The following is a 16,537-nucleotide window of genomic DNA, read 5'->3' on the forward strand; positions in this document are numbered from 1 at the left end:
GATGACAATGTAAGATGAGTAATAGAGCCAAGAAAAGAACTTTTTTGCTATCAAGATGAAAGTACTTTAACCACTAAATGACAGTGCCTCTAATCTGGTAGCTATCTTGGTCATCAGTCTGGGAAACTTGTATTGGGTTTTTGTAAAACATGTTGGCGTGGTTCCCAATCGGCTTGGGAGACTGAGTAGCTGGCAATGCCACAGATCAGTATTAAAAATATCAGGAGGAAGGGTAACCTTATGAGAGAAAGTACGTTTGTTTTGGGTCATGTTGTACTTGGCCTATAGGACAGCCAGCCAGATGATAATGTATAGCAGATAGCCAGACAGCTAGTCTTGTGGATCTGAAGTTCAGCAGAGATGTCTGAGCTGGGGGTAGGTAGTGTATAGGTGAAGTTAAAACAACGCAAGTGAAGGAGACTGTTTCAGAAAATGTACAATGTAATAAGAGATAAGGACATAGGACTGGACTGTATTAAAAACTAAAATCCGAGAGGAAGAGATTCCATGGACATAAACTAAGAAAGAGTGATCACAGAGGTAGGAGAAGGTCTCCATAACATTGGAATAATGCAGTACGAAGCAAGGTCTGATGATGTTCAACAGTGAAGAACACAAGACAGTGCTCAAAGGAGAAATGTTCACTGGATTTGGTAACATGGACTTACTTAAACTTCAGTAGCAAGAACAACAGTGGTAAGGGCAGAAACCAGATTGCAGTGGGTTAAATTATTTGTTTTGTAAATTCCAATGGTCATATTTTTTTCATAGGACAACATGTAACTTGAAGCTTAAAAAAAAATGAGGGGAACATTTATTAATTATTTCCTATGTACCACGAACTGTGCTAGGCAAATTTGTATGCCATTTCATTTAACCTTTCCATCAAACATTATGATATAAATAATGTTATCAACATTTATAATGATGAGAAAAGGCTCAAAAAAGTTAATATCACCTAATAGTTAAGACTGACAGACAACTTACTACACTTTCTAAAGCTTTTTCAGGTATTATCTCATTTAATTCTCACAACAATCCTATGAAGTACATACCAGTGTTACCACCTCATTTTACAAATGAGGAAACAGAAGCACTAACAGTTATGTAACTTACCCAATACCACAGAGTGGTGAAGCTGAGATAAAATAAGAGCAGTCTGACTCAAAAATCCATAATTATTACTACTATGTCATTTTTTCCCCCAAGGACCTGAGCAATTTCAATCCAGGTTCTGTCTGATTCCAAAGACTTCTGTCAGTCTACTATACAATGTTGCCTCCAAATTCCTGGAATGAGGTTTTAATAATGATGACCATTAAGATTCAGCTCTTTAAAGGATAAAAATTTCCCCCATATCTTCAAAATTCTTTAGAAAGAGGGCCTCATTTTTAGAACTTACTCTGAATAAAGAAAATCTAACCTAAGCCAACTTTCCATTGAATTCTGAAAAAACTCAACAAGAACACTGGTTTAAAGAGTTTGTTCAGAGGTGATATCTACATATTTTTAGAAGGGAAGGTACCACATTAAATCCTATCAACTATGAATATCTTAATACCAATTAATTTTTTCCAGTGTGACTGCTAGTTGAGAATAAATTCTGATTAAAAAAGAAAGACAAGCCTGGCTTAGAAAAAAAGAGTTTCAGGAAAGAATACTAAGGCCTTACATGGGAACAGCATGAGTGTTTGGGAACACAAATTATGCACATAGTTGAGAGGTTTGATTTTTAAAAAGTAGGAGGATCAGATCCAATGACCCACTTGACAATTTTATCCAGAACCAAACCTTATTTAAAACATTGCAAATGGAGTAACTGCCATTGAGAATTAAAGCAGAAACCATCAAGTGTTAGTAGATTTCACTCATTTTTAATACTCAAAGCTTATTAGAGTGTTTGAGGATACTTAGGAAAAGAAACAACATCAATAAAGTTTACATAGAAGAAAACGTAAGCTATAACTAAAACTATCACTCACAAGCATCTACAAGTTATCAACAAAGTGATGCTCACAGGATAGTCTAAAAATGACAATATCCTGTAAATATTTCTCAGATGCGTCCTAGGATACTCTTAAGAGGAATATCTCAATGATTCATCATCATTGTCCTTATCCTCCTCCTTGTTATCATGTATTATAGTCTTGCTCTCAAGGGCTCAGAGACTAGTTGCCTTCATCTCCTCCCTGCCAACAACTTAATGCAACTATTTCTTTCCAACAAGTGATTCAGCCAATCTGGCACAAAAAGAAAAGAAGGGATCTACATACCTGGTCATGGATGAGCCCATGATAGAGGATGCTCTGCATGTCCCTGCAAAGCCGCTCCAGGCCACCATACTTGGACCAGACATTGGGGCTGTTAGCTGATACTAAACCCTCCACAGTAGTCTTCAAATTACCCAGCAACTGCCAGTGCTCCCTCCTGCAAGGGCATCAATTATACCAATGGTTAGTTACTTTGTTGTACCTGATCCTGACCACGTCAAAGAAAGTCTAAGACAAGAAGCCTCCTGCCCCACATCCTAACATTCTCTCCCCTATTAATTTTTTACTTGAGTATAAGACCCAATTCTGAGAAGACCGAAGTTGTAAAGAACACTAAGATTTTGTTTTAAAACCCTCATATTGGGACTTCCCTGGTGGTCCAGTGGGTAAGACTCTGCGCTCCCAATGCAGGGGGCCTGGGTTTGATCCCTGCATGCATGTTGCAACTAAGAGTTTGCATGCCACAACGAAAAAGCCCACATGCCGCAACTAAGAGTCTGCATGCTGCAACTAAGAAGTCCACATGCCGCAACTAAAGATTCCACATGCTGCAACAAAGAGACGGTGCAGCCAAAATAAATAAACAAACAAACATATATATATATATATATATATATAAAGCCCTCATATTTACATGGCATATTGTGCTTTGTGATCTTCATCTACTATCATTCCATCCTCATGTAAGTAGCCTATAACCCTGTTTCTAGGAGTGTGACCCATTAAGATCCGTTTCTGGACAATGACATTACATGGGCAATATATAAAGAGATAAGGGCATTTGCTGAAAACCAGAAACCTTTTGTCAAAAAAAAAAAGCCAAAAACAACTTTTTATTAACTATATTTCCAGTACTAAGTACATATATCTGTACACAAATATTATGGATAAGAATACAAATTGCCCATGATTTTCCCCCTTAATTTTTTAACCTAAAATTGAGGCAAAATGTTTTAAGCTTGCACTGAGCCACTTAGGACATGTCCCCAAATCAATCAACTATTGGCTTATTCCCTTGGACCATGTGAAGTACTTTAGTGTAAAAGTTTGAAAATTATTGCCCTAGATGATTGTCAAGGTTCCTCTCCAATTACCAGCATTTTCTCAACACAGCTTCCAACACAATAAAAATTCAAAACCAGCTGCAATTGAGTGAAAAGAACTGGATACACAGAATCAAACTGGATAAGGAAAACATGAGGAGATGAGGTGTCAAACTCCTTCTCTTGGGCCCCCAATTGTTACGTTGTACACTTTATCTAGCTCTTTCATTTCTTATTAGAATACTACTCTTTCCTCTTCAAGGACAGTCCTGGGAATGGTTATAATTTCTTCAAGGAACTTTCACTATAACTATTTTAATATCATTTAAATACCTATTAGGGTAGGAAGGCTCTGAACTGGAATCCTTTGTAACTCTCATACATTTTGTACACTTTCTGAGCCACTTTTAAAAAGTGGATGAAGAGAGTAAAGGCAGACAAATAAAATAAAATGAATGAAGCTAGGTCTGGTACAGGAGTATTATCTAAAAGGGGAAAGCCAAATGGATCTCACTCTGGTTTTCTCCTCTGAAGGCTTTGAGACCAAGAATTTATTCAAACTGGGAGACACCAGGCTTTTTTAACCTTACATCATTAAACATTTGAGTCTATTTCTTTTTTCCCCCCAGTTTTATTGAGAAATAATTGACATATAATATTATATTAGTTTAAGGCATACAACATAATGATTTGATATATGTATACATTGTGAAATGATTACCAGAGTAAGTTTAGTTAACATCTATCACCTCACACAGTTATAAATTTTGTTCCTTGTGATGAGAACTTTTAAGATCTACTCTCTTGGCAACTTTCAAATATACAATACAGTACTGTTAACTATAATCACCATGCTGTACATTACACCCCCAAAGTGACTTATAAGTTTGTACCTTTGGACCACCTTCACCCATCTCCCCCAACCCCTCATCCCCTGCCTCTGGTAATCATCAATCTGTTCTCTATTTCTATGAGTTTGGGTGTTTTGGATTCTACATATGTGAGATAATACAGTATTTGTCTTTCTCTATCTGATTTATTTCACTTAGCATAATGCCCTCAAGGTCCATCCATGTTGCTACAAATGGCAAGATTTCCTTCTTTATGGCTAAATAATATTCGTGTGTGTGTGTGTGTGTGTGTGTGTGTGTGTGTGTGTGTGACATTTTCTTTATCCATTCATGTGTCAATGGACACTTAGGTTGTTTCCATGTCTTGGCTATTTTAAATAATGCTGCAATGAACATGGGGGTGCAGATATCTTTTCAAGAGAGTGATTTTGTTTCCCTTGGATATATATCCAGAAGGAGAATTGCTGGATCATACGGTAATTCTATTTTTAGTATCCTGAGGAAATCTCTATACCGTTTTCTATAATGGCTGCCCCAATTTACAATACCACCAAGAGTCCCTTTTTCTCCACACCCTCGCCAACACTTGTTGCCTTTTGTCTTTTTTTTTTTTTTTGCGGTACGCAGGCCTCTCACCACTGCAGCCTCTCCCGCTGTGCAGCACAGGCTCCGGACGCGCAGGCCCAGCTGCCATGGCTCACGGGCCCAGCCGCTCCGCGGCATGTGGGATCTTCCTGGACCGGGGCACGAACCCGTGTCCCCTGCATCGGCAGGCGGACTCTCAACCACTGCGCCACCAGGGAAGCCCGCCTCTTGTCTTTTTGATGCTAGCCCTTCTAACAGGTGTGAGATGATATCTCATTGGGGTTTTGATTTGCACTTCCCTCATGATTGGTCACGTGAAGCACTTTTTCATATACCTGTTGGCCATTCCCCTGTTCTATTTCTAACCCAGTCCTGGGAGATATTTCAAGATAACTAAGAGGTACACAGGACTGAGGTGGTCATTAAAAGGCCATTTATTGTTGTACTGTGAAACTGCCATCACAGAGGCCAACTGACTGCCAGCTTTTGCTTCAGGGATTCTCCATCTCCTATGCTTCCTCAGGAAGCATCTGGCCTGTTCTGACTGATACAGTTTTACATTCCAACAGGTTACAATCAAGTGGTGCAGGCCTGAGAGCCAGTCTGGTTCCTCAAGTGACTCTGCATATCTGTGTTCTGATTCATTCTGTATTGATCTTACAAGGTTAACTGTCAAAGAACATCATAATAGGGCTTCCCTGGTGGCGCAGTGGTTGGGAGTCCACCTGCTGATGCAGGGGACATGGGTTTGTGCCCCGATCCAGGAGGATCCTGCATGCCGTGGAGCGGCTGGGCCCGTGAGCCATGGCCGCTGAGCCTGCACGTCCAGAGCCTGTGCTCCACAACAGGAGAGGCCACAACAGTGAGAGGCCCACGTACCGCAAAAAAAAAAAAAAAAAAAAAGACACAAAGAACATCATAATAAATCCTGAAAGTAGACACCAAGTACCCTATCATCCTAGGGCTTTGATTCCAAAATTTTACAAAGAGCATTGAAACCCTAGAAACCTTGAGCATTCAGATCTATTAACAACTTCTGTACAAACTAAAGAAATTTTCTTCCCCAAAATGAAGTGCCCTTGAGATACCACAGCTACAAAAGAAGGTGGCTCTTACTCTAAGATGCACCAAACCGTCTATATTTGGTATATGCTCATATAGATGAAAAGTAAACTTAAAAAAGTTTTTTTAAATTAATTAATTAATTTATTTATTTTTGGCTGCGTTGGGTATTCGTTGCTGCGCGTGGGCTTTTCCCTAGCTGCGGTGAGCAGGGGCTACTCTACATTGCGGTGCACGGGCTTCTCATCGCAGTGGCTTCTCTTGTTGCAGAGCACAGGCTCTAGGCGCACGAGCTTCAGTAGTTGTGGCACGCAGACTCAGTAGTTGTGGCTCGCGGGCTCTAGAGCACAGGCTCAGTAGTTGTGACACACAGGCTTAGTTGCTCCACGGCACGTGGGATCTTCCCGGACCAGGGCTTGAACCCGTGTCCCCTGCACTGGCAGGTGGAGTCTTAACCACTGTGCCACCAGGGAAGTCCTAAAAATTTTTTGATTTACATAGCTAGTTTGTTTAGTGTCTTTACTTTTTAGGATCCTTTACCCTAATGATACTGTTATCATTTTCAGAGAGCTGAAATACTAAGTTCAACTGAAGCCCATACACAATGGTTGGATTAATCCAATCATACCTGAATCTTAGATGCAAATAAATAGATCACCATGAGAAATAAAATAACCCTCCTCATTCTTTACCCAGATTGTTAGCAAGTGAGGTCAGTCTTTCCTAGGCTAAACCTGTTTGGTAATAATTATCTGGATTGTATCATCTTGCATTCACATGTAATCTTCATCTGGGCACAGGCAAGGACTATATTAGGCTCAAAGCAGCCCTTTGTATGGCCACTTCTGCAAGTATACAGAGTGCTCTTCTTTAATCACCATAAATTAAAAGCAAGTCTTTCTAAGCATATTACCCTATGTCAAGGAAGAACTAGGCTTGAGTGGCAAGGGACAGCATAATCCATCTCTACTTGAATCATATTTATCAACAAACAGCAAAGCCAATCTCAGAATAAAGTCCTGCCAATTTTCTTTTGGGAGGGTTTTGACTACATTCTTTGAAGAGGAACAGGCATTGCTTAAGCAACTCAAATAAGCATACCCAAGGAAAAAGTTTCCCTAAATGCCAACTCAGTCTTAAGCTTGCCAAATCACAATTAGAAGTAACACTCAGGTTAAAACAGTAAAGTTATAAGCAAATGTTATTTTTTAAAGAAGTGTTATACCATATAACTAATATAAAACTAATAACTAAAAATAAGTGAAATCAATAGTAAATAAATAGTAAATACTGTGCAATTGTAAAATGAGATTCAATGCAAGAAATATATATTGGCATATCTTCCACCCCCAAGACTCTTTTTAGTAATAAAAGGAAACAGCTTCAACTTATTAGCATATCCCATCTACAGTATGCCAGTTATCTGCATCTACCTGAGACCAGAGTTGAAGGTCAGGTTGTTCCAAGTCAGGTAATGATTTGATCCCTGAAATGTGAGGAGAGGTATGTGATACCCATATGTGGAATATCATGAAACCAATAGAATTTTTGATTAGGAACAATTTCCAAAGCTAATGAAAGTATGTAAAAGTATAAAAAACAGAATGTAAAATTATATTTATGATCTTAACATAAATATACTGAGAGAAATAGTAATATGTTAATAGTGGTTACTTTTGGTTATATAAGGGGAATGTAGAGAAGAGAGGAACTATTTCGACCTTCCTTGAGGCTAGCAATTAAAGAAAGGTCAATAATATGAACAGAGTTAGTGAACCAGAAGCTGGAAAATACCATAAAGGATTTTTTAAATACTCAAGTATCAAAGGCATCTTATGCTGAAAGATTGTGGTCAGGCAAGCACCTAGGACTTTTAATGCCAGAAAGCACTTCCTGGAAAGAAGTAATGGGTTCATTCCTAAAGTAGGGAAAAACCTAATTAGGGAAATAATTTTCTTAAATAAATTTATTTATTTATTTTTGTTTGTGTTGGGTCTTCATTGCTCTGCACGGGCTTTCTCCAGTTGTGGCGAGCAGGGGCTACTCTTCCTTGCAGTGTGGGTGCTTCTCATTGCGGTGGCTTCTCTTGTCGCAGAGCACGGGTTCTAGGCACACAGCCTTCAGTAGTTGTGGCATGCGGGCTCAGTAGTTGTGGCTCATGGGCTTTAGAGTGCAGGCTCAGTAGTTGTGGCGCACAGGCCCAGTTACTTCACGGCATGTAGGATCTTCCTGGACTAGGGATCGAACCCATGTCCCCTGCATTAGCAGGCAGATTTTTAACCACTACGCCACCAGGGAAGTCCCGGGAAATAATTATTGGTAACACTGAGGTAGCAAGAAACTACCACGTTTAATTTGCGTTTAGCTTTCTTCTTACCTGGCTCCATATTTTCTGTTTTTAGTTATACAGTTTTTAACTTGTAGAGTATGTAGTATATTTATGACGCTTTTCAAATAAACAATATGCTTATAGAAAAAACATACTTGACTCTATTATTCAGCTCTCAGTTCTGGGGCACTTAGGAGAACCTAACCATTGGCAGTTCCATCCCTTTAGCGGTTGACAGCAGAATCTCAAAAGTCTAGGAGGGAACCTCAATGTCTAGGAATCTCAACGTCTAGAAGGCAGGCTTTGTAACTTTATACCTATTCAACAAATGCTTCACCAATCATACTAAATTTTAATGATACTAAATTTCTTGAATTTCAACAATGGGTAGATTTAACAAAAGGTAGGAAAATCCCTTATGTCAGAAACCTTACCACTGGTGATATGCAAACTCCTTAGTACAGAGTTCAAAAATTCTCCATCCTGCTCAGTACTCCTCAATTTGAATACAGTCTCTCTCTCTCTCTCTGTCTACCACATGCAAACATGCTAACCTCATACCTACTCTCATGACTGTATCCATGGAGACCTTTCCACTTGGAATGATTCTCTTCTTGTCCCATTCAGGGATTAAAGTTCAGCTCTAGTACAATTTTCTCCCAAGAAGTTCTAAATAATCTGACCTGCAACAACTTTTTTGTTAGAAACTCCATAACACATGCTGTCAATACACCATTCCTCTTAGTAATAATCTTTAAAAAAAAAAAAAACCAAAACATTGTTATTTACCAGTATGTGGTTGATTTCCTTAAGGAGAAGGACCATGGTTTTTCTATTTCCTTTTTTTAAAAAATATTTATTTATTTATTTATTTGGTTGTGCCAGGTCTTAGTTGTGGCAGGCAGGCTCTTTAGTTGCAGCTCGCCAGCTCCTTAGTTGTGGCGTGTGAACTCCTAATTGTGGCATGCATGTGGGATCTAGTTCCCTGACCAGGGATCGAACCCGGGTCCCCAGCATTGGGAGTGTGGAGTCTTAACCTCTGCGCCACCAGGGAAGTCCCTCTATTTCTTTTGTATTTTATATTTTAATAAGCAGAGAGAAAATGTCATTCAGTGGAAAGAGAACAAGCTTCACGGTCAGGCCAACCTGAATTTGAATCCTAGCTCTGCACAAACTAGCTGTGCATCCTTGGGCAAGCCATTAAACTCTTTAAGCTTCAGTTCCCTCATCTGCAAAATGGAGAGAACAACTACTTCATAAAGGAGTGTAATTGATAATCTACAGAAAGCACCACCATCAAGCAAATAATAGTAGTATTACTTCCCTTTTCTCTGTCCTTTTCCTTTGAACTTCCATTGCATAAATCTAATAAATCCAGTTAAATCAGAAGGAGTACCTAGTATAAAGCCTTCTTACCCATTCTGCTTCAGAGAAAATTTGGGATTGGACAGTTTGTGACATAATTAAGACTAGTAACAGTGTTCCACCTACAAAGAATATCTTCACTGAATTTAAACTAGGGTCAAATTTCTTCTTAGCACAGGTTCCAAGGCCCTGTTTATGTTCATGGTACTCTCACTGAAGCAGGATAGCTGGAAAGACTTCCTCAATATTGGACGACCTTGTATATAACAGAGAATCAAATTTGCTTTCTGGATAGAATGAAAGAAACTTATAAGGTTTTACTGCAAAAAAATAAGGTTGATTTTGTGAGTCATATAAGAAAGCCAATCTCATTACCTTAGAGTCACACCTTATGTTGTCTGGGTAGAAGAGTGCTTTACAAGCAAGGTAAAGGAGGCATACACCACCACTCCAATAGCAAAGGCAAAGGAGGAAAGACACTGCCTCAGTTGCCTCAGTTTTAGGGACACTATTTTAAAGTAAAAGATAACCATCATTAGAACTAAAACTAAACTATCTCAAAAACTGCTGAGGAAAGAAAACAGCAAGAGAACATTATAGAAATCATTTTTAAAAGAGATAGAATTAAGACTCAACAGATACGAGATAAAAATAAGTGTCAATGGAATAAACTCAACTATTTAAAACAAAACAGCCAATCAAACAAAAAAGCAGGAGGAAACTATACTAATATCAAGGTTGTATTCAAGGCAAGAATCATTTAAAAAGACAAAGAGGGAATAACGAAGATATAGCTCTCATTAGTTTTTATGTATCTAATAACATGGCCTCAAAATATATCAAACAAAACAACACACACACACACACACACACACACACACACACAGGGGAAACAAAAACTGCAGAAAACAAAAAGAAAAACGGGGACTTCCCTGGTGGTCCAGTGGGTAAGACTCCACGCTCCCAACACAGGAGGCCCGGGTTCGATCCACGGTCGGGGAACTAGATCCTGCATGCCGCAACTAAGAAGTCCACATGCCACAACTAAAGATCCCATGTGCCACAACGAAGACCCAGCACAGCCAAAATAAATAAATAAATAATAAAAAGAAAAATGGAAATGGAAAAGAAAAAACAATGGTAATGGGAGATCACGAAAACCAAAAGTAAAAAAGTGATTAGAAGAGCTGAATAATATATAATTAATAAGGTTGTTCTATAACATCTAGAAAACTATACCCTGAAGGACACTTTTTTAAAGCACCATAGAACAGTCACGAAAATTGGCCTTGTACTAAGGCACACGCATAAGAAAAGTCAATAGATCCTCAAAAGTAGAAGTAGTACAGACATATTCTCCAGCCAGAAAGCAATAAAACAGCGAGCAAATAACAAAAGTAGGTAGAAAAAAAAAAAAACACCCTTGGAAAATCTAAAACTCTCAAAGGACTCCTTAGGAGGTTAGGAGGCAAAAATAAATTCATGGTCTTGGAGGGAGGTGGGTGAAGAGGAATGGCAATATGACTATTACTGCTTTCTTCTCAAAACTATCCAAATGAGAGAGCTCACCGGGAGACTGTCTGAGAACCCTTAAGAAATTATGGGATTCTGCTGTTTTCTAGTAAAAAATCAATCATCTCTCAGTCCTACAAACCAGCAGGGTTCCTGTGAGTTTCACTGGCAAAGGATATGGCCCCACAAACTTTGAGAGATAGTTTGCCAAGTTCCTATTTACTCACTACTATTGATGACTTCCTTTAATAATCTTCTCTCCTCCTTCCTAATCAAGTGTAGTTTACACTTCAAGTGAGCCTGATCCAGAGGAACTAAAAACATGTAAGCATGCTGCAGTTCTTTCCTGAAAAATGCAGATTTACATCTACAGCAGCATTGTTCAATTGAACTTTCTGTGATGCTGGAAATGTTCTGTATCTGTGCTGTCCAATATGGCAGCCACTAGCCACTGTGGCCATTAAGCACTTGAAGTCTGTGCAGTGTGACTAAAGAACTGAAATTTTAAAATTTTATTTAATTTTAATTAATTGAGACTTAAATTACCACAGGTGGCTAAGTGGCTATCATGTTGGACAGAGCTGGTCTATAAATACCAAGGCAGGTTGTTTAAGGAGGAAAGATTACAAAACAAAATAAAAAACAGGAAAAAAATTCCATTTATGGAAGAAGTGATAAAGCAAGTATAAAAAAGCAGAAACAGCTGTGGGGAGGGTAGATACTGAGAAAGCTTCAGCTTATGGTTCCTGCTATCAGCTGATACACCTCCGGCTTCTGGGTTCTGACAATAGCATTTTCCCCAAAAGCTTCAAGAGTATGTTTGTGGGGGGAGGGGTGGGGGGGCAGCAGGGGGCGGGGGGAGGAAGAATTGTACTAATAATTGGAGTAGCAGTTTGGATTGCTCAAAAATCATGTGATCCTCGTGCTTTGCTACCAGTGCTGCCAGAGCATGGTCAAAGGAAAAAGGGAACAAAAGGGAAGAAAATGAAAATTACGTGAAAAAGTGAAAAATGAATAAACAGAAAGGGAAAAACAGAGGCCCTTTCAATAGCAACAGAACCAATGACACCTGTCCAACCATAAGAAGCATGACCAAATTTTACCATTTTCATTCCTTGAGCAAATAAATATTCAGTGAACACCAACCATATGTCAGGCACTGTGCTAGGCACCGGGCTTATGGTGGTTAAAGAGGGAGAGTCCCTACCTCTCCGGATATTCAGAATGCAGTGGGGGAAAGGGGCACATACATTTAAAAAATGCTATAGAGTGAGAAGTGCTGTAATAAGAGAGATAGAAAAGGGCAGGTCAATGATGACTTCTAAAGGAGCATTATTTAAAGGACGACTAAGAGCTCTCTAGGCAAAGAAGGAGGCAATGCAGGGAATTTAGAGGAGCAAGTATCAGAATGGTGAGGAAGGAGATGTGAGTGAGTGAATGCCATGGTTTTGTAACTGGAAACTTCGCACTGAATACCACAGAAGTTTTGACTTTCTATTTTCAATGAGAAATCACTGAACATTTCTGAGCAAAATACTAGAGTAACTTTGTTTCTGAAAAATTAAGCTGGTAGCAATGTGGAAGCTGCTTGGAATAGGGGGACTGGGCTCAGATTGGGAGCTTAGTCAGGAGGCTACTGAGAGAATCCACAATGAGAAATAATAAAGGCTTTAGTGAATAATTTTGTTTATAGCTGCCCAGAATTCATGTCCCTTTCTTTTGGTAACAGAATAATGATTCTTCGCAGGGGAACCTCTGGCACTTAATCTGGTCCATGAAGTCCCAAGAAAATATCACCCTACCCTAGGATCCAGGGTTGGGCATATAACTTAGGCCTGACTGAGCAACATATTCCATACCCTGATTACAAGAACAGGAACATAAGTCAGTCCAAAAAGAGTCAGCCCCAGAATTTTCACTTTTGCTATACCTATGGGGATTGATTTTGTCTTCTTTTTGGTTGGATTGCTAAACTTGAAGTCGCCAAGGGTTATCCTGTAGAAAAATCTGCGACTTCCCTGGTGGTGCAGTGGTTAAGAGTCCGCCTGCCAATGCAGGGGACACGGGTTCAATCCCTGGCCCAGGAAGATCCCACAGGCCGCAGAGCAACTAAGTCCATGCGCCACAATTACTGAGCCTGTGCTCTAGAGCCCACGAGACACAACTACTGAAGCCCGCGCGCCTAGAGCCCGTGGTCTGCAACAAGAGAAGCCACCGCAATGAGAAGTCTGCATGTTGCAACAAAGAGTAGCCCTCACTCGCTGCAACTAGAGAAAGCCCATGCGTAGCAACAAGACCCAACGCAGCCAAAAATAAATAAATAAAATAAAATAAATCAATTTTTTAAAAAAGATAAAAAAAAGAAAAATCTGCCTGAGAATAAAGCCAACACATCGAGAAAAAGAGCACACAGACAGGGACAAACTTTCTTTTTTTTTTTTAACATCTTTATTGGAGTATAATTGCTTTACAATGGTGTGTTAGTTTCTGCTTTATAACAAAGTGAATCAGTTATACATATACTTATATCCCCATATCTGTTCCCTCTTGCATCTCCCTCCCTCCCACCCCTCTAGGGGGGTCACAAAGCACCGAGCTGATCTCTCTGTGCTATGCAGCTGCTTCCCACTAGTTATTGGTTTTACATTTGGTGGTGTATATATGTCCATGCCACTCTCTCACTCTGAGGGACAAACTTTTGTTTAAGCACCTACATTTGGCCATTCCTGAAGCAATACCACTCCCTGGATTTTTCGGTAATATAAGCCAATATATTTGGAAATGGAGGGAAAAAAAAAGGCTTCAAGAGAAAAATCAGAAAGAGAACTCATTGGACCTGTGACTGCCTGGGTATGGGAAACGAAGAAGAGGGAAGTATCAAATTTCACTGAGGTTTCTGACTTGGTTGACTGAATGTAAAACACTATTAACTGAGATAGAGAACAGAGGAGGAAAAGGTTTTGGTCAATAGAATGAGCTCAGTTTGGAGACACAAAAAAGTACCTTAATCCTTGAATTCTGACTCTATCTGACTCACTGTACCACGAAAACTGTGGAAGTAGCCGGGTTCCAAGCTCAGAAGTAGATTGCATAGCCCAAGGCAGCTGAGGGTGACAGCAATGCAAGAAGAATCATTCCTTTAATTGTTTAGTAGTTTCACCAGACAAACTCCAAATAATTGGCATTTAGGAAACCCTAGGAAAAGTGAAGTATCATCCCTAAGCATTACAGCATTTTGCTAGTGGTGACTAGCTACATGGAAAACAATAGGGGTATCTATGACATTCCACTCCAAGGATGAAGTTAAAAGCTAGGCCAACACCCCAGTCCCCAGTGTGTTCAACTCGGATAGAGGAGCCACAGAAGGAGGAAGAGCGAGCAATGATACCATTGAAAACAGCAACTGGAAGAGCACCCACTAACCTTATTTTAAGAAAACTGGGGAGGAGATGGAAGTAGACATTTTTTGCATTCACTACATATCAGGCACTCTGTGAGGAGCTTTATGCACATTACGTTATTGAATCCTCACAACTTACCAGTCAGGAAGGCATCATTCTTCCCACTCAAACAGGATAAGCCAAGTTAAGCCGTAGAGCTAGAATTCAAATGCAGATCTACCTGGATATAAAGCTTATGCACATTTCACTACATCAACTGCTTTCAGGAAATAACTGAGCAGTTTTATCCTTCATTATATATTAAAAAAAAAAATGATGCCATCTCATCAAGATGTCCTCTGAATTGGGTGTTTTACCGGCCATAGAAGGGTTAGGTTTGCAGTGACCCAGCCACAGTGCCTCAATTCTCAGGCACAAGGCATGTATTTTATTTACCATTTGACTATCTGGAACTAAGGAGGCCATCAGTGCCATGAAGTCCCATTAAATAAAACATTCTGAGTTAACTAGCCACCCACAGAGAGTTGGCTATGGCAACAGTATGAGTGATTTTGTGTGGATAATCCCACTACTGAAATTAAGTTTTGACTAAAGTTCCTTGATTAAGAGGCAAGCATGGAAAGAATAACAGAAAAAGATACCTGCAAAGGAGCGGTCCTAATAGCCTTAAAATGACAGGCAAAGAATGCTATAAAATTCATTACCTTATACATTTCTTCGTCCCAGTATATTAGCATAGTGAAAGGTAGTATAGTGTAGGTATTAAAAGTAGAGCCAGGGCTGCCCTGGTGGCGCAGTGGTTGAGAGTCCGCCTGGCGATGCAGGGGGCACGGGTTCGTGCCCCGGTTCGGGAGGATCCCACATGCCTCGGAGCAGCTGGGCCCGTGAGCCATGGCCGCTGAGCCTGCGCGTCCGGAGCCTGTGCTCCGCGACGGGAGAGGCCACAGCTGTGAGAAGCCCAAGTACCGCAAAAAAAAAAAAAAAAAAAAAAAAAAGTAGAGCCAGATTGCCTGGGTTTGAATCCCAGTTCCACCAAGGATTTACTGTATGACCTTGGCAAGTTATTTATCCTGTCTGTGTCTCAGCTCCCTCACCTGTCAAATGGTGATAATATATTGAATAGTACCTATCTCACCCAGTTGTTATGGGGATTAAATAATACTTGTAAGGCTCTTAAGCAATGCCTGGCATGTAGTAAATAGGTGTTTGTTAAATATATTAAATAAATAAAAAACTCAGCAAGATGGGGAGGAAATTTGAATTTCCGACCCAGCCTCTCCCACATGAACTGGTAGAGGAAAATAAAAACAATCCTAAAATTTGTTTAGAATGTATATAGGACCTTTTACATGAAGCATTTCACAGACATCTGGAGGAAGAATAAGTAGCCAAATATACATAAGCAGAAACTGAAACATGGAAAAGGGAAGTAAGATGTTCAGTTTCACTGAACACATCATTCACAAGTCTCGGGCAGGAACGCCAAGGTCCTGTCGGCCCAGGTTTTGTACAGCAGGCCACAGGCTAACTGTGCACATAAAAGAGGAGTCTCACCCTTTAAAACAGCCAGGTCTTCACCCAGGTACAACATCTCATTAATTTTCCCCTGTTGATATTTTCTCAGAGGTAAATATTCCACCTCCAGTCTTTGGATCCCAGCTGCTCCTGAGACTCTAATTATACCTGAATATTTTTAAAAGTCAAGAAAGACTTCCTTAAATGTAAGGCCAGACACTATAAAACTCTTAGAGGAAAACAAAGGCAGAACACTCTATGACATAAATCACAGCAAGATCCTTTTTGACCCACCTCCTAGAGAAGTGGAAATAAAAACAAAAATAAACAAATGGGACCTAATGAAACTTAAAAGCTTTTGCACAGCAAATGAAACCATAAACAAGACCAAAAGACAACACTCACAATGGGAGAAAATATTTTCCAACAAAGCAACTGACAAAGGATTAATCTCCAAAGTATACAAGCAGCTCATGCAGCTCAATATCAAAAAAACAAACAACCCAATCCAAAAATGGGCAGAAGACCTAAACAGACATTTCTCCAAAGAAGATATAGATTGCCAACAAACATATGAAAGGATTCTCAACTAATCACTAGAGGA

The 16,537-nt window shown here is 39.7% G+C and overlaps 1 protein-coding gene across 11 annotated transcripts in view; it reads right to left on the reverse strand.

Moving 5' to 3' along the window:
* Window positions 1-16,537, reverse strand: part of RUBCN (rubicon autophagy regulator) — a 66,224-nt gene that overhangs the window by 38,403 nt on the left and 11,284 nt on the right. For 6 of the 11 annotated variants that reach the window (XM_067738597.1, XM_067738593.1, XM_067738596.1 and 3 more), the window contains 2 exons: window positions 7,245-7,297; window positions 2,274-2,427 (listed from right to left, as the gene is read on the reverse strand). The exons of 1 other annotated variant lie outside the window; for it this stretch is intronic. In XM_067738597.1, coding sequence (XP_067594698.1) covers window positions 2,274-2,427; window positions 7,245-7,297 — 207 coding nt within the window. The remainder of the gene's footprint in view (window positions 1-2,273; window positions 2,428-7,244; window positions 7,298-16,537) is intronic. 4 more of the 11 variants (XM_067738598.1, XM_067738602.1, XM_067738600.1 and 1 more) reach the window with 1 other exon arrangement.

Source organism: Pseudorca crassidens, chromosome 5 (assembly GCF_039906515.1).
Source record: "Pseudorca crassidens isolate mPseCra1 chromosome 5, mPseCra1.hap1, whole genome shotgun sequence".
Lineage (NCBI taxonomy): Eukaryota > Metazoa > Chordata > Mammalia > Artiodactyla > Delphinidae > Pseudorca > Pseudorca crassidens.